General features: G+C 37.7%; 1 protein-coding gene and 1 non-coding gene across 5 annotated transcripts in view; one reads left to right on the top strand and one right to left on the bottom strand.

Moving 5' to 3' along the window:
• afg2a (AFG2 AAA ATPase homolog A) overlaps nucleotides 1-23825 on the bottom strand; it is a 557175-nt gene that overhangs the window by 61161 nt on the left and 472189 nt on the right. For 3 of the 4 annotated variants that reach the window (XM_060851664.1, XM_060851666.1, XM_060851667.1), the window contains one exon: nucleotides 19130-19294. The exons of the other annotated variant lie outside the window; for it this stretch is intronic. In XM_060851664.1, the coding sequence (XP_060707647.1) occupies nucleotides 19130-19294 (165 nt within the window). The remainder of the gene's footprint in view (nucleotides 1-19129; nucleotides 19295-23825) is intronic. 4 annotated transcript variants of the gene reach the window in all.
• LOC132833471 (U6 spliceosomal RNA) lies at nucleotides 8260-8366 on the top strand. The gene has a single exon (XR_009647084.1). It is a non-coding gene; the product is annotated as a U6 spliceosomal RNA (small nuclear RNA).

Here is a 23825-nt window from a genome sequence, read left to right as displayed (position 1 = left end):
GTGATCTCACGCAATATGTACGATTTTGACGGGGCTTCATGGGGTAATTGCTAACAGGCTGCTATCCCTCTTTCAATAATAAGGGGACACTGACTCCAGATATGGTGTAGCCATTTAGGACTGAAGGGAACTTTGTGCAAGAGGGTTATGATTTTTTGGAATTCTCTATTGCAGAGGGCTCTGGATTCTCTACTGTTCAGAATATCAACAGAATCTTGGTTGTTAGTCTGATCTTTCATTGTGGAACCAGAATCACTCCTGGACATTCACAGGTGACAGGAATGGAGTTTCCAATTTATTATCTGTCCATGCAGCCCTGCTCTTACTATTCTTCAAGATACAGGTGCTGTATTGGGAGAAAGGACTGCCTTGCATTGCTAACCTCCCAACACTTTCAGCATGTTACAATGATCTCTGATGCAGGGAGACACTTGATAGTATTTTCCTCTTTATGTCTTTTGGTTTCCACTACGTTTGTGAGGAAGGTCCCTACCACAGTACTATCTGAATCTTCCTGCTGACCACTGGCTGGTTCCTTTAAGCCTGCCATAAATATTTAACTCAAAAAACATGTCCAAGCTCATAGTACAGTCAGACCAATGGACAGAAATCTCATACTGACTTTAAGGGAAGATTTAAACCGGAGATCTTTCAGTTCAAAAACCCAAGCATTATTTTAATAAAGATCAAGTTACCAGCTCACAGGTTATTTCAAACAGTTGTTGCCTGTTTACTTCACAAAATTGAATATTAAAAAAAAATGGGGTGGCACAGTGGTTAGCACTGCTGCCTCAAAGCACAGGGTCCTGGGTTCGATTCCCGCCTGTCTGTGTGGAATTTGCACATTGCCCCCATGTCTGCGTGGGTTTCCTCCAGGTGCTCTGGTTTTCTCCCACAATCCAAAGATGTGCAGGTCAGGTGAATTGGTCATGGTAAATTGCCCACAGTGTTAGTCAGGGGTAAATATAGGGTAGGGGAATGGGTTTGGGTGGGATTCGCTTCGGAGGGGCGGTGTGGACTTGTTGGGCCGAAGGTCCTGTTTCCACACTGTAGAGAATCTAATCTAAAATTGGCAATATCTATTTGTTACCTAAAACTTTGTGTACTTCCTGTATCATATCTGGTAAATTTAAAGCTGCAACTGTTATACAATTGCTTTTGTAACAAGGCAATCACTTCCTTCAAAATGTTACAAAACACTCCATACACTGAATTATTATACTTCACATCACAGAATCATGCAATTGTTACAACATAGAAGAGACTATTCAGCCCATTGTCTCGTAATAGTTCTCTGAATGTGCAATTCCCCTGCCTTCCCATACACTTTCCCTTTAAAGGTAGCAATCCAATTTGCTTTTGAATGCCTGAGTTGAATTCACTATACTATCAGGCAGTGCATTCCAGATTCTAACTATTTGTGGTGTATGGAATAATAGAACATCAGTTGTAACTTAATTTTAAGGAGTAAAATTTATGCAGTACCAATCTACAGAAAAGTGCAACACGCAGAATGGTTGTCTACAGTTTCTATCTATCACTGTAGGAACAGGGTTATTAGTAAGAAATAATTAGCCATGGTTCATAAAGATCCATAGACTTCATTCTTCCTTAGAAATAATAACCACAAGAATCACGAATTGTAATGGTGTTGGTGCTGCTCCTAAATTGTGGAGAAACTAGGTCTCCAAGGACTGATCAATTTAACTGAATCAACATTAGCAAACTTGGGTTAACTTTCAAAGTTAATATATTCTTGACTTTTAGGATACAGATAAATGAAAAAATCATAATAAGTATAAAAGTTTGAACACATAGGAATTCTAAGGTTCCTTCAGGACCATATAGCAAAACACATGACCCAGTATTTTAATAAAACAGGAAAGTCCCAGTTCCAATATTTGGTTGCTGTCTTCAATGATTTCAGTGTGGAAGGCTTGTGCATACTACAATTGGTCTCTGTTAACCTTTAATAAAACAACGAATTGCAGATGCTGGAATCTGAAACGAAAACAGAAATTGCTGGAGAAACTCAGAAGGTCAGGAGAGTCCAGTGACCCTTCATCAGAATTCAAAGTTCTGAGTGAGCCATTTGTATCCAATGAATGACAGAGCAAAATCTGCACTTTTGCTGATATTGTGGTACTTCCTCAAAACCATTATGTAAAAAAACATCTGAAATATTTAACACAGTTACCTTGGACAGACCACTTAATACTGACCAGTGGTATATATCTTGGATATTAGGCTCAGGCTTTCTAAAAAAAAGCCTAAAGCATTTTGTAATATACACATATTTCTTTCTGAACGGAAGTATTTGCATCAACAAGAGAATCTTATCATACACAAGCAAACTGAATCCATTGTTGTTCAAGGGTGGAGATCCAAAAGAACCAGACACTCTTGGGATATCTGGACACCTTTGCTGTGGGTGTGAATAGCTGTGCATATTGCAGAGTACACTGCTCTAAACGTTTGAATCAGATTGGTTTCAAATCTCTTTCAAGCTGTTGACGTTGGTAAACAAATACCATTTCACTGAAAATTAAATGTTGTTTGGCACTTCTAATCCAAAGCGATTTTGGTCTTCATTGTATTTATATGGTAACTTTACGAAGAACAGCTTCTTTTAGATCAAACTATATTAAACTAGACTATAATATTTTGGAATGAAAACAGGATTTCCAACTCTGGTTGGATGCATTCCTGGAAGTTCCATCACATGACTTCCTGCCTCCAATGTCCTACTCGTCACCTTTGTTATCTATTGTTTGATGCATCTATTATCATCCAGTTTGTGTAGTTTTCATCAGTAACTAATGTTGGCTGCAAAGGTATTCTTGGTCCAAAAGATTTGGAAAAATATTCAAGAAATGATTGTTCATGTTGGTACCTATCCTTGTCATAGACTTCACTGCAAGCCATGTGGAGAATAGAACTTCCATTTTTATGCAGCCAAAAGACATATATTTAGTTTTCAATTGGTGAACTAATGGCATTTGTGAAAAATATTGACTTTTACCTCACATAAGTATTCTTACCTAACATAAATATTCTTAACTAGTGTTATCCATATCGGGAATAAGCTGTTACCAGAGGCAGCAGTTAACTACTAACAATCTTTAAGATTGAGCAAATACTGACTTTCAGTAGGCATTATTTCCAAGGAGGAATCCCATTCTAAACCAATGCATATACACTTGGATTTTCAACAAGAAGGCTGTAAAAACATTCTTAGGAGTAGGCTAAATGTCGCTTGACTCTGTTTCTATCATTCAGTATAATCATGACTGATCTATCTCAATTCAACTTCCCAAAAGATTCCCATTTCCCCTGACTCCCACAAGGTCAAACTGCCTATGGCCAAATAAAACCTAGAAGATCTGACCTAAAGGCATCTATGGCAAAACCTTTCTCGAGGGAAGATTTGATGCCACTAACATTGCTGTGTTTGTAGAGATTCTCCCAATATCAGAATTAAAAATCACACAACACCAGGTTATAGTCCAACAGGTTTAATTGGAAGCACACTAGCTTTCGGAGCGACGCTCCTTCATCAGGTGAAGGAGCGTCACTCCGAAAGCTAGTGTGCGTCCAATTAAACCTGTTGGACTATAACCTGGTGTTGCGTGATTTTTAACTTTGTACACTCCAGTCCAACACCGGCATCTCTAAATTATCCCAATATCAGGAACACTATTGGAGACAATCTGTAAAGTCAACAGAATAGAAAGTTTGAAACTAAACATGCCAGCTCTGGGAGGCTCCCTTGAGAATGGCGTAGAGCTACCTACTTGTCAGAGAAACTGAGACACTGCTGATCAAAGCTAAAGTCAACAATTCCAAAACATCCTGTGGTTTCAATTATTTAGGATTTGATTGTAACCCAATCAACATATTCACATCAGAGGCATAAGACGCAAATAAATGTCAATTCAGATTGTGCTGCCTGCATGTAATATCTCTCAAATATCTCACTTAGACCTTGCACGAACTAACTGTAAACCTATTGAACTGTTCACATTTTTTTGGTCAAAGAGAAATTATCAGTGGCTTAACCTTTTATCAGCACTTGAAGAAATTCTCATTATGAATACTGCTTACAGCACTGCTGTCAAAATTGAATCAGTTATGGAACTGCACAATGCCAATGCTCTAACAAAAATATATATAACAATATTTGGCTGCTTTCTTTAGAACATTTTTTTTAAAAAAATCAAACTAATGTGTGTTATCTGTTGTTAACTGGTAACCTCAGTAATTGAAGAAATTACTGGACATCAGATGAACATTGTTACAAACAACAGGAGAAAATCACTGTGGCAGTAAAATAAGTGATTATTTCTTATCTTCCTTGAACACTTTCATTGATTAGTTATGAAAATATTAGAGATGGCAAAATATGCTATTTAACAAACATAAATCATCTAATCAGGACCCAAAGAGCTTGGTTGCTTTCCAATTAGCGTAAGAAAATGGTTCTCTGTGCAATGGATGCATCAGCAGACTAATGGTGAGAACATAGAAAAAGTAAACTGAAGGCAGGAAGTTATGTGACAGAATCTCCTGAAATGCACACAACCCGAATTACACAACCTTACTGTCGTCCTATTGCATTATTATTGTGATATAAATTGAAAGTAACAGCTCTATTGTTTTCATAGTTACCAAGTAAAAGAACAATTAGCCAAATCACTTTGGACACATTACAAACCCTCGCTTAAAGGCATATGTCTGTAAATAAATTGACTTGAGGTCATTCAAACCTCTTAAGCATACCAAAACGCTGGTGTGTCTGTGTTCTTTAAATACTTCATAGTAAGTGTATTTGCTGAAGTAATAACGTAAATGTCCAAAATATGTCATAGAGTCATAGAGATGTACAGCACAGAAACAGACCCTTTGGTACAACCCTTCCACCCCGACTAGATATCCCAAGCCAATCTAGTCCCACCTGACAGCACCTGGCCACATACTCATCCAAATGCCTCCTAAATGTTACATTGTACCAGCCTTCACCACTTCCTCTGGCAGCTCATTCCATACACGTACCACCCTCTGTGTGAAGAAGTTGCCCCATAGGTCTCTTTTATACTTTTCTCCTCTCACCCTAAACCTATGCCTCTAGTTCTGGACTCTCTGACCCCAGAGAAAAGACTTTGCCTATTTACCCTATCCATGCCCCTCATAATTCTGTAAACCTCTATAAGGTCACCCCTCAGCCTCCGACACTCCAGGGAAAACAGCCCCAGCCTGTTCAGCCTCTCCCTATAGCTCAAATCCTCCAAACCTGGCAACATCCTTGAAAATATTTTCTGAACCCTTTCAAGTTTCACAACATCTCCTTAAAGAATTCGAACAGACTCACTGGGCTTGACCTCACTTTGATGAAGTAGTGCTGATTCAGCACTATTTTACCATGCATTTCCAAGTACTCTGCAATCTCATGCTTAAAAATGGACTCTACGATTTAACTAACAACTGCGATCAGGCTAACTGGCTTATAATTTCCCTCCTTCAACAGGGGTATTTCATTGGTCAGTTTCCAGTTCTCTGAGACCATCCCTGACTTCAGTGATTCTTGAAAAATCACCACCAATGCCTCCACATTCTCCCCAGCTTGCTCCTTCAGAGCTCTGTAGTATTGCCCATCTAATCCAGGTGATTCATCCACCTTCAGAACTTTCAGCTTCACCAGCACCTTCTCCTTCGCCACTACATTCACCTCTGCCGCCTGACTTTGTTGAAGTTCTCGTATGCTACTGGTGGTTTCCTCTACTCTTGCAAAGTGCCTTTTCAGTTCTTCGGCTAGTTCTTTGCTCTCCATTACTATTTCTCTGGCTCATTTTACAGTGTCCAATTTCAAGTTTCGCCTCTCTCTCACCTTTTACATATGTAAAAATAACTCATGTCATCTTATTTTATATTACTCGCTAGCTTACCCTCATATCTCATCTTCTCCACCCTTTACTGCTTTTTAGTTTTCTGTAGGTTTTAAAAGGCTTCCAAATCCTCTGGTTTCTCACTAATCTTCACCATTTTGTTCACTTTTTCTTTTGCTTTTGTGCTGTTCCTGACCTCCCTTCTCAGCTAGGTTGTTTCTTCTTCCCCCTTAATATGTTGTGTGGGAGAAAAACTTGGATTCTTTGATTTTTTACATTGCATGGGTTTCCTTTATCTAATGAACTTAAAATAGGTCATAGGTACATTTTGGGTGTTTAAATTGCTACTAAATGACAGGGATGTTACTGGAAAGCAATCCAGTTATGAATGTTGGGAGTTGCAATTTCTTATAGGAGAAGGAGAATCGACATTTCGGGCATGAGCCCTTCTTCAGGAATAAGGCAAGTGTGCCAAACAGGCTAAGATGAGCCCTTCTTCAAGATGCTGCCTGCCTAAGATGCTGCCTGACCTGCTGCGCTTTTCCAGCAACACATTTTCAGCAGTTGCAATTTCTTATCCAAACATGTATAACAATAATCCTGACTATTAAAAAAAATATTATTTTGTTTATTTAAGGAGGAAATAGAAAGATTGAGCAACTGAATAAATAGCTCAAAAGATGGAGGAGGAGGGAAAGCATCAACTTTGAGACACTGGAACCAGTTCAGGGGAAGTTGAGGACCTGGACAGTCTACACCAGAACAGGATGGGATGAATATCATTCCAGGGTGCTGCTAGGGAGGCTTTATATGGGATAGGCAGTGGTTGTGAACCTAAGGGCAGATTCAAATTTTAGACTTTGGCTGATAGATGACAAGTAACATTTGTTTACCAGGTAATGATCAACTCAAATAAAAGAGAATCTAACCATTCCCTCCTGATATTTAATGGCATTGCCATTGCTGGATTCCCCATCACCAATGTCTTAGGGATTACCATTGACCAGAACTGCATTGTACCAGTCTATAAATATTGGAGTGACAAGAGCAGGTTAGAAGGTGGTAATTCTGTGATAAATGATCCATCGCTGACTCCATGTCCACCATCCCCAATACAAAAGTCAGGGGTGTGATGGAATAGTTTTCACTTCCTTGCATGAATGCAACACCATTCAGTACGAAGTAGTTTGCATTATTAGTCCCACATCCACCATGTTCAAGAATCAATTCCTGTACCTCTGACACACTGTGGCAGTCGGTTGTCCTCAACCTTATAGTGGTAGAGAATTGCAAGTTTGGAAGGGGCTGTTAAAGAACCCTTGGTGAATTACTGCAGTGCATCTTGTAGATGTAACACTCTGTGGCAACAGTTGAGGACAACAAATGCAAGGGAGCACCACCACCTACAAGTTTGCCTCCAAGTCACATATCATCCTGATTCGGGATGATATTGGGACCATTATTTCACTGTCACCAGGTCAAAGTCCTGGAATTCCCTTTCTAACTGCATTGTGTACGTATCTACACCCTGTGAACTGCAGCGATTCAAGAAGGCAGCGTACAACCATCTTCTCAAGGCCAATTAACCCAATTTATGGGCAATAAATGCTGGCACTCATATTCTGTGAATGTTTTTAAAAAAAACTAGCCTCAGTGTTCTATCTAATACACTCACATCAGTTAGCTACTAATAACCTCTATCAAACACAACACATATGTAACACTGATTGCCTCACATCTTAGCTCTGCTGTAAGTCACATACTGTATCTCATAGCTTTCATGTACTACTAGTTATTCAGCCATGTTAACTGCATCACTCACCCACACACTTCCCTCCCTCTTGCAGGGTATGGTGGCAACAGCATCTGATTGGAAGGTGACTGACATAGCTGCATATCCTTACTCCAAGGTGATGGGTTTATCATTATTGGAGCAGCTGAAACAGAGATTCAAATATCAACAAGGGTTGCTTCTTTTTAAAAAGATCTTTTGTGGAAAGTGAGCTGGCAAGTCCAACATCACTAAAACAGATTGCTTTGTCATCATCTGCTGATGTTTGCTGGACCTTGCCATTTGCGATATTAAAACCGTGATTACAGTCTTAACAGTAATGAAGTGGCAATGAAGTGCTCGCTCGAGGACTCCCAAGATTTTGAATGGTACTGTACACAAGTAACCCTTCAATTTCATTGGTTCCAGAAAACATATAATTTTTGCCAAATAGACAAGCAGACAGATAAATACATTTGCTCGTTCCCTTGCAGATATGTTATATTTTATTGCGTGTGTATGGTAATTTGCAATAACAGTTTGCTCTATCATAAAAAAACTACATCATTTCATCTAGGTGTGTTTTTTTTAATGACAGGTCAAGAAGTGCTCGCTTTGGCAGTACACATACTAAAATGGGAACGATACAGAGAAGATTAGCATGACCCCTACACAAGGATGACACGCAAATTTGTGAAGCGTTCCATATTTTGGGGCGGAACGGTGGCTCAGTGTTAGCACTGCTGCCTCACAGCACCAGGGTCCCAGGCTCGATTTTAGCCTCGGGTGACTGCCTGTGTGGAGTTTGCACATTTTCCCCATGTCTGCCTGGGTTTCCTCCGGGTGCTCCGGTTTCCTCCCACAGTCCAAATATGTGCAGGTCAGGTGAATTGGCTATGCTAAATTGCCCATAGTGTTAGGTGCATTAGTCAGAGGGAGGTGGGTTTGAGCGGGTTACTCTACGGAGGGTCAGTGTGAACTGGTTGGGCTGAAGGGCCTGTTTCCACACTGTAGGGAATCTAATCAAATCTAATATGTAAGACTTAAGAAAAGCTTAAACCAAAAAGTGTTACTAAATTATTTTGCAAAAGAGCTTGATGCGACTAAGATGGTTTCCTGGAAATAAACAAACTTAAAATTGAGCTTTAACCCAGACCATTTAGCCAACTTAAAAAATACTAATATAGCAACTCCAGAACCTACCACTTTCTTCTTGACTATTTTCAGTTCTGAGCTTAACGTCAACAAAATAAATGCAACTGCTGTAACCAAATAGAATAAATGACAGAATATTAAGACTGTCTCTGATCGTTTCCCCATGCTTTGGGTTTTCTCTCCGTTCTACTTACACACAGCTCCCTTATTACTCTTTTCTTAACTGTTTGATGGGGAATCAACTTGTCTTATTTCATGCTGTCAGATAAAGAAATTATTCATGAATTTCTTATTGGATCTATTAGGAACTAACTGATATTTATGTGCTTAGTTTTGAATTTTCCCACAAGTAGAAACACCCTTCCGATCAAAACATTCATAAATTATCAAGCAACCTCTCAGTTTTCTCTTGTTAAGAGACAAAAAACCCATTTAATTATACTCTCTCAGTTTTGGTCTTATTCCTGTACTGAAATATGGTTAGTTCTATACTCAGTGGCATAAACCTTCCAATCTCACTACACGCAGCCAGCTGGGAACAGGGTATGTGTAACCTTTAGAAAAACATCTGGCCTCGTCAGGTTGGCTTTTTCTCACACAGTTAAGTTAAATCACTGAGAAGCAGTTCATCAAGGCAAAGATAAATACAAAGGTGTTCATTAATCAATGATTAATGTATTTCAGAGTTTGTTTGGACATGTGACTTCTCTTTGTAACTACATTTATTCTACAGTGGATTAATTGGCAATTAGCGCTCACATTCAAGTTCATTGTTGTTGCAGTGATGATGTTTTTTGACCTTCAATCAATGAGTACGAAGTTCTGATTTTTTTTGACAGCACAGAGACTAATTTTTCTGCAACATACACAGCAGAAACAATGGTCCCAGTGAATGCTAATGGCTGCCATCCAATCTTTATGTGCACTTCAATGAAGTGCAAACAATCAACTATCTGATTGAAACAGGCTTTTCTGCTATTCGAAAAACATTACTGCAACTTCAAAAATATTATAAATGTTCACTCATTTCTCGATAATGTGAACTTTTCATTGCAAAGTCAGAAATGTGAAGGCTCTTGGTTCCATTAACAGCTTCTCTATCTTAGTCAGCAGAGATACAGATTTATAATGATGCCTATTCATGAAATAGCTACATGTAAATGCAGGATTTGATATATGGCTGACAACCATCTCCTTTGGCACAATTACCCAATGTCATACCACACTATGAGCCTGAAAATAGGATAACATAGCTAATGTCAAAGCAAACAGTATTCACCAGATTTATCTACCAGCTAGGTGTTCTTCCTGCTAATTCAAAGGAATGTAAACCTCTGCACACTCAAAATGATCTATACCGAGACTTGATTTGAGTTTATTTCCTCCTTACTACTGAGTTATGAGTAAAACTAGAACAAGACCAACTATATTTTAGAAACTAGAATAAATTAGCATGGTGCTTTCTCTCTAAATTGAAAGGTATCCTGAGACAGAAACTGTCCTAGTATTCAGATCCAAGCATTGCAACTCCAGAACATTATGGGGGAAAAAAAGTTTACAAAAATGCTCATATTATTGCATTTATGTGAAAGCAGATTCTCTTCCACAGCATGTAAAACACAGCAGTATAGGGCAGCAATCTTTTTGATACCACAGTCACTACATTGAATTAAGTTTTGTTCCATTAAGGGAGATTGTCCATTGGCACTTATTGTGGCAGTTTGTTCCGGTACTTACTTTTTCATTCTTCACCTCTGTAATCACAACACAATCATTCCTATTAACGTACATTTACACTGAACAATTCAAATGCTATAAAGAAGAAATGAATATTGTGGCACTTTATGATTGAATAAACACCAAATATACTGAAGGGAGTATGTAGGAAATCTGCGAGATAAATCTTTGTTGTGTCAGCTACATATGGTATAACTTATGGTTTTTTTTACATGTTAAAACATGAATTTATGTTGATTTTGATTTGAATACTGCAGTAAAAATCTTGTTAATTGAATGGTCCCCCATTCAGGTTGCTGGTTGCTGATAGATCCTCTGGGACACTAATCACAAAGAGAATGAAATGGGTTTGCTGCAATTTTCCATCATTTTAAAAACATGATTTTATATTTAATGTTGCTGCATTCATAAGGTATCTTTAATGAATACTATTAATGTTCAGACTTTGATGGAGACAATTAATTTGTCTCTTTCTGCCTTAGAAGAATTTAGTAAAGACAATTTGACACTTGTACCCTTAAAATCACAGCTGGGAAAGTGAAGATTGCCACTTTAAGCTCAAGTAAGGAAAGGATGCTAATGTCACTGATCGCAAAATTGCAAACTTTGAATTAGAAGAAGAGGATGGTGTTACAGAGAAATGAAAGCAAAATGAAACAACATAAATTTTAAAGAGCGAAACATAAAAAAAATTCAAAGGGAAAGAGAACCAGAACAAGAAACTTAGGATGGAGAAGGAGAACGGGAAAGAAAAAGAAAAATCAGTGAGGTGGGGGTATAAGATGCACTTTGTCATTTTAGAAATGTGTCACAAAACTTAAGTAGTCTGAATAAAATTGGACTATGACTCTTACTGAATGTTTTCACAGGAAAAGCTTTGAAAATACACTTATCTCTTTCAGAAGAGCAATTAAGATGACGATGACAGAGTAAAGAATGATGTTCTCAATGCCTATGAGGTGGTAGCAGTGACTTACAGAAAAATAATGCTGACATTTGACAAGGAAACATGGTCAGACCTTTGTAGGCTTTACTAGAGAAAAACAGATGAACATCAATAGGTGACGTTGATAATAAATGTTAAACAAACCTCTGAGGTTTTTAGGCAAGCGATTTCTCTGGAAAAATTCTAAAATATTATCCCTTTGGGAATAGGGTCCCACTTAAAAGAACAAAAAGTTAATAAAATAAAGAATGATAAGTAGTGGCATATGGTTACAAATTAGCTCATAAGTCTTACAAGTCACAGTAGTAGTCTCTAGTTTGGAAACTTACAGAAAAATTGGAGATCAGAGCTTTACTAGTCAAAATAAATCAGGTTCTAGTGAAGAAGATGGCTTCAAGTTAATAAAAATGAGAGGATGGAGGATAGGTTTGGCTCAAAAAGACTAGAAAGATAATCTTGTCAGAAAGAAGTACATTTGAAACCTAAATGTTGGAAATGGAAAAAAACAAGACTGCAGCAATCTTGGCTGCATAGTATAGGAAATACCGTCCTTGTGAGTAAAGTTTGTGAAAAGGAGGTAGTTTCAGATGAATCAAGGTAGCAGAAATTACAGAAGGCTTTTGTTTAAGTGTAAAGTGTGCCCACAATTTTCAAATCAGGCTGACAAGTGAATTTCTACCCTTAGCATATACTGGAATAACACAATCACTGAAGTTGGAAGATGATGTGAAGTTTTCTCTAGATCACGGAATGCAAAGTGCATGGCATTGAAGCAAGTTTTATAGGACTAATTTAATTGTAACCATATTAATGCTGGTGTTTTTTTCCAAATTTGTCTTCTGAAGTTGTGGATATATTGTTAGAAAATGACTTGGCTGGGGATACGATATGTGCATTTCAGATGGTTTCAGGAATGTCTACTAAAGATGCTGAAATTGATTTTACAGGGAAAACTGTATGGCTAGAAGAACCAATTCTTTGTGAATCTATGCTGAACTTGATATATTGATTAAAGATGCATCAAAGAGTTAGAATCTGAGCTCACTGGTTTAAAAATGACTTTGGAGCATCAAGTTAAAAGGGAAAAGGTAAAGGCAGCTGGAGAAATTTTAGAACAATCTGAAATAAAAATGCAGGAAATGAATTCACAACATATAGCAAAGTAAATAGCAACTGTACTCAAAAGGAATGATGAAAAATACAGAAATATGCTTTGTCAGAAATTGAGAAAGCTGGGTCAAGCACTAACACTATACATTGCAGGAAAAAAATACTTGTTCTTGGTCACAATTTGTAACTTCAGAAAGAAGACACAACAGTTGCTGAAGCTGAATTGGAAAAGCTTAAGTGGGATAAGGAAAGTTAAGAAGAGATTAGTAAATTTGTGAGTGAAATTAAAATGACTCTTATGCTTTCTTGGCTGGCCTTCAAAATAACGTTAATAAATTTCTTTAAGTAACTAAATAGGTCTTTACTTGGCAGAAATATGGCAGGTAAAATCTAATTCAGTGACATGTGAAGTGATTAAACTTGGTAAGAAGAATGAGAACAGGCAATATAAACTTTACAAATGAAGGCATGGGGTATGAAGAAGACGTTAAGCTGAACCTTGATAAAACAATGGTCAAGGCACAGCTAAAGAAATGAAACCAATTCTGGGCACTGCACCTTTGGAGGACATCAAGGCCTTTACTGGGAGGGTTTCCAGGGTTGAAAGACTTCAGTTATGTTGAGAGACCTGGGAAGCCAAGGTTATTCTACTTAAAGGAGAGAAATTTTTGGGATAGAAGTGTCCAAAATAATAGTGTTTTGATAGAAATAAATAAGGGATAACTATTTTTAGTGTCATAAGGGACAGTTGCAGATATTTTTTAAAAAGGACAGAAGAACCACAGGTGATAAGAAAAAAAGCTGAGCTTTTATGGTCCATATTGCATAGTCTGAAAGCAACGTGGGAGCAAATTTAACATTAACATTCAAAGGAAACTAGATCAATTGAAAGGGAACATTTGAAAGGAAACAAAGAAAGAGAAGGTAAATGGTACTAATTCTATAAGAACATTAGAAGAATTAATTTAGGCAAGAAGAACCAAATTACACCACATGTGGTATAACCTGTTAAGATTCAACATAAAGAATTTGATGCATGTAACTATAGAATATAAAACTGCACACACTACTTTCTAGGTTATAGTTTATAGATTGCCATAAATAATATTTGTAAGTATAAGATATCGAAAAAATCCATGTATTTAATTATTAACACAAGCATAAAAAAAATTTCTCCAACTTATAAATGCCCTTCTGCTCATGAAAGTTTAGCCACTTGTTATAAATGAAACTGTCAAACTGAAGACAGCAAGCTCCTATAAACAGCATTGAAATCAAACACCAATTAGTCTGTTTTTGATCGTGTTAACTGAGGGAGGAATATTGGCCATGAAGTTTGGAGAATGTACTATTTTTCTTCAAATAGTAACTTTAACATATATAGGCAGGATTCAAATCTGATATTTCACCCTGGAGGCCACACTTATTAATCATTCTGCACTTCCTTACCCCGTACTAAATTAAATGATCAAATTGAGGAGTCGACTTGAAACCATGGTTTCATGTCTCAGAGGTAAGAGAATATATCAAGTTATTCAATATGATCCATAATATCACTTCAAATAATAATTTGGCTTTCTCTTTCAGTTGCTGATTTATTTGCTGTGCGCTTCTACATTTTCATATTCTTAAAGAAAAACTCAGCACTCGTCTCAAGCTAAACTTCAGTATTGGAGCACTTGTCTCTATAAATACCAAACCCCTGATAAGAACAAATGAATTTACCCTTGCAAGTCCACAAGGACAAGAGTAACTTTTGGTATTTGCTACAGAAATGCAGTGCTCACATTTGTATAGCATTACCAAAAGTCCAAAACCAATAGAAATAAATACAAACCAACTAAATTTAAACAAAGTCAAAGAAGATAATGAGAAAAGCAGACAACTCAAAATACAAAATTTGGCAAAGACTTGGGTGATCCTTTCTGATGAATTAAAACAATTTCAGATTTTATCAGAACAGTACCTTGTCAAAGTGGACAGCTTCTGTTATTTGGTTGATTTATCATTTTTGGAATTGACCTGAAATCAAAAGTCCAGCAAAAAAATCCCTAGTGTGTAGCATCTGTGCAAATATCTTTGCACCCCCAGATATACTTACTTGCAGAAACCAGATAAATTACCATTTTATATCTACAGTTACAACTTTCCCAACCACGCCCCCTTAAGAGGATACTCAGTAGATTGTTGTGAAATTTCAAAATGTTGCCCAAATTTCACAGCTACTCTGGATGCCAAATGGATGGTCAATAAACAAATCAGCTTTTATCGTACACAATTATGATTGAATGAAAGTACAATGTAATTCAGCCAATATTTGCCAAGTTATAGCATAAATAAATGTAATTTATTAACTATAAAAAACAGTTGCTGTGAAGGTCAAAACACAAAGGTACTTTGTAATGAGAGAGAAATGTCAAACGAGAAATAAACAATGTCTTGATCTTATAAAGAACACTGTGTGCTCCTTTCAGCAAAGCCTGTCCTGCTGCCAAAGACAGATAAAGGTAAACTATCAGGAACACATCAAACAGATTGCTATGATGTTAAGTCAATCACCTTGACTTCTGTGATTGGCACAAACCCACAATTCCTAGATGACTTAGGAGTCACCACCTTTGTACAAATCTACATTGAAACTCCAAAAGCAGAAAGTGCTCAAAATACCGTTTCCAGATACAGGCAGAATACAAGAGATATGCAGATAGTTTATTCCCTTCCTTCCATTGTAAGATTTTTTCTCTTGTGTCTTCAATGCTTCTACTGCTGATTCTTAAATCAGATGTTCTGCAGTGAGAACACATGTTTTTGATTTGTTTGGCAGTATATATTTAGATATGATAGGATGAAGGGATACAGGTTATTTATTTCATAGGGAAAAATGAATAAGAAAAAGGAGCAAGAAGGATCAAAGGAATACATTTTCTGGGTTGAAGACTTGATATAATGGATGCCCAATACCTCACACAACACCAATATGGCATAATAGTAAAATTAAATGCACCCTTTTTTTGTTTTTTGCATGTGATGAAGTTGTAGACACTTGCATTTTGAGGAAGAAATATTATTAAATACTTACTTCCCACTTCCCTATCCTCCTAAAAAAAACTGCTTTCTATAGGTGTTAGACTGAACAAAATGGAATCAGTGCTTAAATCGTTTGCCTTCTCACTATTACTCTTTCGCCGATTTCTCTTCAGAAAATCATCTAATTATCTAATTAAGTTATCTTTACCAGCTTCCCCAATTTCATCCGTCTGTTACCTTTTGATGAAAACAACCCTGCTGGATTCCCATCCCAACTGATATTTGAAAACTTCACTGTAATGGACGATTTGCTTAATCAATATTTCCATTTCTCTTACAGAATTACAAAGATGTGTGATTAATTTTTAACATTCTTTGCTATTTTTTGGAATGTTTCATTTTAAACTGAAAACCAAAGAAACCGGCTTTAAAAGAGCTACCGAGCCTAATGATGCCCCCCTCCCCTCTCCACGAGCTTCCAGTTGCCTGCCACTTGCAACACACACCATGTTCCAATTCCAACATTTCCATCTTAGCCTTACTACAGTGCTCCAGTGAGGCTCAATGCAAGCTGGAAGAACAACACCTCATTGTCTGCTTAGGTGCCTTGAGGCCCTCAGGACTGAGCATTGAGTTTAAAGATTTCAGAGTCTGAACACCTACCTCCATGTTAATTACCCAGCACAACCAAGCCAATTTCAAATATCTTTACGGCTTTTTAGCAACCATTCAGCATTTATTTCTCTCTTTAATTATTATCAATAATCCCTTTGTTTGCCTCTCTTCTTTGCTCTCTCCTCTCAGCACTGTCTCGATATATTCTACCCACTCCTTCCCCTCCTCCCAGCCCCACCCTCTGCCTTGCACAAATACCACCATTTTGCCAGTTGCTTTTAGTTTTGATGAAATGTCAATAGACTTGAAACATTAACTCTGCTTTTTTCTGTACAGATTCTCTAGACCTGCTGAGTTTCTCTGACAGTTTGTGATTTTGTTACATGCAGTAGTACATTCACTGATGAACGGTCTCATGTATCTCCAATTGGGTTAAGTGAATTCATAGTACTCTTGGGATCAGTAACTCCTGTCACCACAAAAAAGAAACAAGATTGAAGAGTTCTACTGAAATTAATCTGAAATATTAAATCTATTTTTCTCTCCACATATACTGATTGACTCGCTCAATGAACACAGGTGGTTCTACTATTAAGTGGTGATGTCATGTTATAGAAACAATGGAGCCAATGGGAAAGACAAGGTTGGGGCAAACCACCAAACATATCAAGAAAAATCAAAACAAAAATAGTAGTTAGCCTTACACAATCAATAGCACAGTGTAAGTACATTTTTAAATCATATATTTCAATGAAATAATACAGCAAATTTAACACTTTAAACATGTAAGGGCTTCTGAGTCTGAGTTACAGTACAAAACTGTATTAAGACGGGAATGAGGGTCATCATCGGCATCATTATTATTTATAAAATAAAAGGACCTAAAATCACTGAGCACAGCATTGTACCTTTCATGAAGCTCTTCACCAAAACATGTGCAAGCCAGCTGACCACGTGAAGTTGATATGGAGTCCACTGCTCTGCGCACCGCAAACATCCAGTGCCAGGGATGGAATTGCACAATAACCAATAATAGTTCTCTTTATTTAAAAAAGGTCCGTAATTCACAAGTCGCATTACAGACAAATCACGTTTACGAGATGTGTTATAAGAAGTATTTAAAATAAATGATAGCTAAAATGGTTGTACTTAGTTCAGATTTCCATGAACTGCAGTAATTTGTTTTTATTTCAGGTTAATAGAAGTAGTTCTGTGTATGCTTAATTTCTTTTTGAATAAGTCTTTACAATCTTGTGCAATATAGTTTAAATTTATTACAACAACATACTTGTTGCATGTTTCCTTCTTACACCAGACAAGTTATTTTTAAGAATGGCCTAAATGTCGTTTCTGAGCTTTCAGCTGAAACACTTGGGAAAAAAAAACTCCAGCAATTTTATACACGCTATACTGCTTTCAACAGCTATGATTAAAACTGTTACAACAAACATAAATTTCTGCAGACTATTCTGATTACAGGTCTCAGCTCTTGTAACTTACAGCTGTCCGTCCTCCAACATTCTGGCAGATTATTACTAAAGCTCTCATCTTCCAGAATTTTATTGCACTGTAGGAAGCAGCAATGATGCAGACTGGATGGAATTAATTGCAACTCAGTTCAATTGTACCAGAGACTTTGCTAAACATCTACCCCAGACAAGGACGTACAAAGTGACTGTGCAACACGTGCTAACATGCCAAGCTACCCTCTCCTTTCAGTTCTCTTGGAGACAGTTTTCAACATTCACTGTGTCTAAAGTTCTAAGTATATTATTTAGACAAACTGTTTTGTGTGTGTGTGGAGGAAGTAGTTACTGTTTACACTCCCAAGAATGAATGGATGTAAAGGCTGACCTTGTAAAGATCCAACCACTAACAAGGCCCAAACTAGAAAGAAACAGGTGACCAGCACACAATGTATTTCAACTGAAGTGATTGGTTATTCAAGAATAATGATGCAAACAGCATCGATGAAAATTGTGTTGAGTAAGATGGGAGTCAATCAATCATCGACAGACTAATTAAGAGGAGTAAAGATATGTCCAGCCACACCACTAGGCATACTAACGCCAAGTTTACAACTTGGGTCAGACACAATGTACAACTACTGTCTTTTCATACTATCCAAGCATGACAACTTCAAAATAAGTTGCAATATCAATCTGTTGCACCAGCACAATAGCTCAACATTTCTTGCTACCATCTTCACAACACACTGAGCAAAATTGTGAAATGACTTACAATTAAGTGACATGAATTCTGTATGGGTGAACTCGTCTGTTTTTGTAAACTTGTGCTCACTAGGGATTTGACCTTAATTGTCTAAATTTATTTCACCAAGCATGTTTAAGAGCTGAAAAAGGAAAAGACACTGCCATACAATTTAAAATGATAGTATTTGATTTAAGAAGTTCAATTTGCCAACTTCTTGCAGTCATAATTCAAACAATTATGGAATGGTTATCACACAGAAGTTGGCCATTTGCCCTGTCATTTCTGTACCAGTTCTTTGTAAGCCCACTATCTCATGGCCACATATTTCTTTTCTCTTTAAGTATTAATCAAATTCTATTTTGAAATTCACAGGTGATTCTGTCTCCAACACTTACAGGCCATGCATTCAGATTTCACTCACTGTATTAAAACAATTTACCTAATGGCACTGCTGATGCTTTTGCTAATCATCTTTAATTGATATTTTCTGGTTGCCAATCTTTTTACCAATGGGAACAATTTCTGCCTGCTCCTCTGCCTAGACTTTTCATAATTTTGAGCACTTCTGTCAAATTTCTTCTCAAGCTACTATTCTTAGAAGAGAACAGCACCAGTCTCTCTAATCTATTCATATAAATGTACTTGTACTCAGGACACCTTGTCGATGTTTACCTCAGCTCCAGAATATTTCTGTGACTTAGCTACCAGGTAATCCAAGCTGATATCATCATTGATTGGCATGGTACGAAACTGCAGTCTGAAGATCTCTGCTCGAGTGGCTGCATCGGGCAGTGGCACATATATAATACGGTCAATTCGTCCTGGACGCATCAAAGCCTGCAAGAAATTAGAAAATCTTACATAGTATGAAAATTCATGCACACAACTCCACACTGTTCTCTCTGCTAATGCAGTCTAATAAACACTACCAGGCAGTAAAGTGTCCTTTGAATTGTCACACTATATTACAACGCATCCAGCTATCATTCACATTACTGAACCAACTCACAATGCTCTAACAGTACAGTTCAAACAGAATGTGTTGCATATTCCTTGCATTCTGTAGTCTACAGAACAAAAGTGGAAACAAGGGGATGCGGTGGTCTCTGAAAAGCTGGGAGAGAGAGACAACACTCTTTGGGCAGTAGAAGCATCACCTTCAGTATGATAGAGCTGTGCAGCATTGGGCATGACAAACCAGACAAGACTTAATTGGCAGGTGCTTCCAACAGATGCGAGTTGGGTGAAGTCATCATTCACTGACTGAAAATTTGCTATTGCTCAAAAGGCAAGCATCCTGTTTATTCCCAGAAACAAAAGCAATTTTTTTAAAATTTTATTTTCCTTCAGGTTTCCCATTTAATAACAATGAATGTTTCCAAATGTTCGAAGGTATTGCAACATATGATACTACTACATTGATCAAAGACAAAATGTTATGCGATGCCAAGACAATAGGCATCCCTTTAGACAAGGCTCTAACATAGTACGGTACCAAGGATGGATGTGATGTGTAGCTTCATTCTTGTAGCTACAATTAATTCAACAATCAGACCCATGATGATGTAAAGTGGCAATTAATTTCTAATTTCCATTGAAGTGTCTCCCTGTGCCAACTATACGTCCCAGAGGTTTTCCTTTTTACTTTCTCACCCAGTATACTTACTGTGGAGGGCTATTCCTAGTTGGCAGCAAATGGCCTGGTGCACACCTGGGCTTTAAATATGGCTCTGGTGGCAAGAAGGAGGCATGGAATAGACAAAGTTTCATCTGTGGGGTGGGGGAGTCCAGAATTAGAAGGCATTGGTTTTGGGTGAGAGGGAGAAGATATAAAAGAGACCTAAGGAGCAGCTTTTTCACGCAGAGGGTGGCACATATATGGAATGAGCTACCAAGGGAAGTGCTGGAGGCTTGTATAATTGCCACATTTAAAACGCATCTGGATGGGTATATGAATAGGAAGAGTTTGGAGGGATATGGGCCGGGTACTGGCAGGTGGGACTAGATTGGGTTGGGATATCTGGTTGGCATAGACAAGTTGGACCGAAGGGTCTGTTTCTGTGCTGTACATCACCATGACTTCCGCCACTGATTAGTGCACAATAGACCGAGAGCAACACCAGTAAGGTGGGGTGTATGTGCAATGAGGTGTTTGGCAGAGGACTGCATGACCAAACTCAGCAGAACTCAGAGAAAACCCTCCATCAAACTCCCTGAAATTAACACCTACCTAATGTTGACTACAATTTAGCCCATAGTCAGTGTTCTTTCCCTATAAATGTTTTTGCATGTCAGACTCATGACTGACAAACTACACTGACTCTATTACAGAGAGGGAGAGAGAGACAGCGATAGAGAAGTGGGGGAGGGAGGGAGAGACAGACAGAAAGATTGAAGGGGAGCTGAGTAACATCATAAGGGAATGGCATATCATGATGTCATCTAACTGTCTTAAAGGTACAGTGCCTGTGTGGGCTGCAATCTGCATCACTATACAACAGACTTACCCAAGGACTATCAGAACCAGAGGCTCAACCCCCTAAAGCCACCATCACAAGCAGGAAATTTAGGCCTCACCCTTAACTCAAACAATCCATCCTTAAATGTTTGTCTCTACTTCGAAAGATCTAACAGCTTTGCTTCTAATAATTTAAGCTTCAAAATACACGCATCTATATTTTTGCAGAGCATATCAACAAAAAAAAAGTGAAATAAATCTTCTTCCAACAGGTCAGCATGATCTCTTATTTAGGATAAAGCTTCATGCCATTTCAATACTAATTGATTCTGTCATTGACTATTGCAATAAATTAGTCTGTTTAGTTGTTTATTGGCAATGAATGGAATTGAAGCAACTTTCTAATACAACTGTTTATATTTTCCAAACTTTTATATTTATTTAAAATTATGTGCCATGTCACAGAATTGGAAACGGCAGTATTTGGAATGGATAAACAAGAGAATATTTCAACTTTTAGAGCAATATTCAAACTGATGGCAAAACAGGTCTGACAGAGGTGAGTGGTGTTCCATTAAAACTTAATTTAAAAGAAAGAAAATTGTTATTAACTACAATAGATTCCCTCAACTGCTTTACAACCAAATCTAATCAATGGGGAAAATATTTGCTTTGGGGAATAATATTTCCCAATGGACCCAAATGTTAGCGTCATCTGCGTAAAGGAATCAAGTCAATGGAAGAATAGAAAAAAATCAGGCAAAGAAAAACATTTTTAAAAAGTGCCTTACTTTTTGTGAAATGCAGAAGAAAATGTGAGGAGGTTATGCATTGATGGACACTTTCAAGCATATGTGATTAGGTTAGATTCCCTACAGTGTTGAAACAGGCCCTTTGGTCCAAGGAACAACCCACCTAGACCCATTCCCTGACGTTTATCCTTGACTAATGAGCCCAACAGTATGGGCAATCCAGCATGGCCACTTCACCTAAACTGCACATCTTTGGACTGTGGAAGGAAACCAGAGCACCCGGAGGAAACCCACGCAGACATGGGGAAGATGTGCAAACCCCATACAGACAGTTTCCCGAGGCGGGAATCGAACCCAGGTCCCTGGTGCTGTGAGGCAGCAGTGCTAACCACTGAGCCACTGTGATGAGCATGAGTGTGAGTCAAAATACTTGGAACAATGATGAAGTGAAGGAGTGGTACTATAGGAGCATTTATAGGCAATTCTATTGGTAACATTTCAAGATTAAAAGTAGGTCTCTGGGCAGTATTATTGAACAGACAGACCAAGGGCTCAGGTACATAATTCTTTGAAGTTTGTGTCACACGTAGATAGGGTGGTTAAGAAGGCATTTATAACACTGGCCTTCATTGCTCAGACCTTTGAATTTAGGAGTTAGGATGTCATGTTGAGGCTGTACATGGGTTGGTGAGACCTCTTTTGGTGTACTGTGTCAAATTCTGGTTGCCCTGTTACAGCATTGAAATTTTTAAGCTGGAAAAGGTTCAGAAAAGACCTAACAGAAATTCTGTTGCCAAGAATGGAGTTATAAGGAGAGGCTGGATAGGCTGGAACCGTTGTTCACTGGAGCGTAGGAGGTTGAGGGGTGACCTTAAACAAGTTTATAAAACATGAGGGGTATAGATAAGGTAAATGGCAGGTATTTTTTTTCCCTAGGTTAGGCGATTTAAAGACTAGGGACATATTTTTAAGGTGAGAGGAGAAAGATTTAAAGAAGACATCGGGGCAACCATTTTTTTTAACACAGAGTGTGATTGGAGTGTGGAATGAACTTCCAGAGGGCGTTGTGGATGCAGGTGCAGTTGCAATGTTTAAAAGACATTTGGATGAATATATGAATAAGAAATGTTTGGAGGGACATGGGCCAAGTGCAGGCAGTCGGGACTGGTTCAGTTTGGGATTATGGTAGGCAAAGACTGGTTGGATCTCGGAGTCTGTTTCAGTGCCGCATGACTCTATTAGTGGATAATTATAAGAGAAACAAAGAAAAAATAAATGCTATCTCTATGGTTATCTATGTAACAAAAATATTAATTGTAACCATTGGGAAATAAATTCAGCAGTATGATTGGCACCTCTATGTGCTTTGAAGATATAAGACACTTAGTTTATAGATTGTGACAAAATAATTCTGCATTCAAGACTTTTATTTTTCACAACTGCCACAATTATGAGCAGTGGGAAAAAGCAGGATATCATTGCAACTGTATGTGTTACTGTTAAGATTAATATTACTGAAAAAAAACTGTTTGATAGTCACTTATTCTGTGTTGTAAACAGACTCACGTTTAGACATTCTAAATTGCTACATTAGGCAATGAAGGATAATTACATAAATCCTGGACAAGAAAACAACTGATTCATAGTACAAAGAAATTGTGCCCAATTCCTGAGACTTTTGCAATGTAACTTTCTACTCTGCCATGTTACATGATGAACTGCATTTGTTATCATAACAACTGGCACCTACACATTGTCTTCAATGTACAACAATGTCTAATGTTCTTCACAGAGGAGAACGGGATATCTTGCATTGCTTCACCCCTGGTGTAATGTTGCCCTTCATTTCACAACGATGAGTGATAAAGTCTCAACACTATACTGTTGTGCAAAGTTGGATCACCAGTTCTGCAATCTACGAAAATGACCTTCATTTGTCCACAAGAAGTTACAGGAAAATTATTTTGCCTAATTCAAGGCTACTGAAAGATTCAGTACAAATCCTGGTTGTTTGCAAGTTTTAATAACTTACATAAAACACTTCAATTCTTTAAACCAGACAAGCATTCGAGCTGATCTTTAAAAATCAGTGTTGCTGTAAGAAGAGTAAAAGGAGCCTCTGTACCCCAGGACTGTCTGTTCCAAATTTCTTGAAATG

This window comes from Hemiscyllium ocellatum, chromosome 36 (genome assembly GCF_020745735.1).
Source record: "Hemiscyllium ocellatum isolate sHemOce1 chromosome 36, sHemOce1.pat.X.cur, whole genome shotgun sequence".
In the NCBI taxonomy this organism is placed as follows: domain Eukaryota; kingdom Metazoa; phylum Chordata; class Chondrichthyes; order Orectolobiformes; family Hemiscylliidae; genus Hemiscyllium; species Hemiscyllium ocellatum.
Note: the sequence above shows the minus strand (reverse complement) of the source record. Positions and strands in the feature narration are given on the sequence as shown.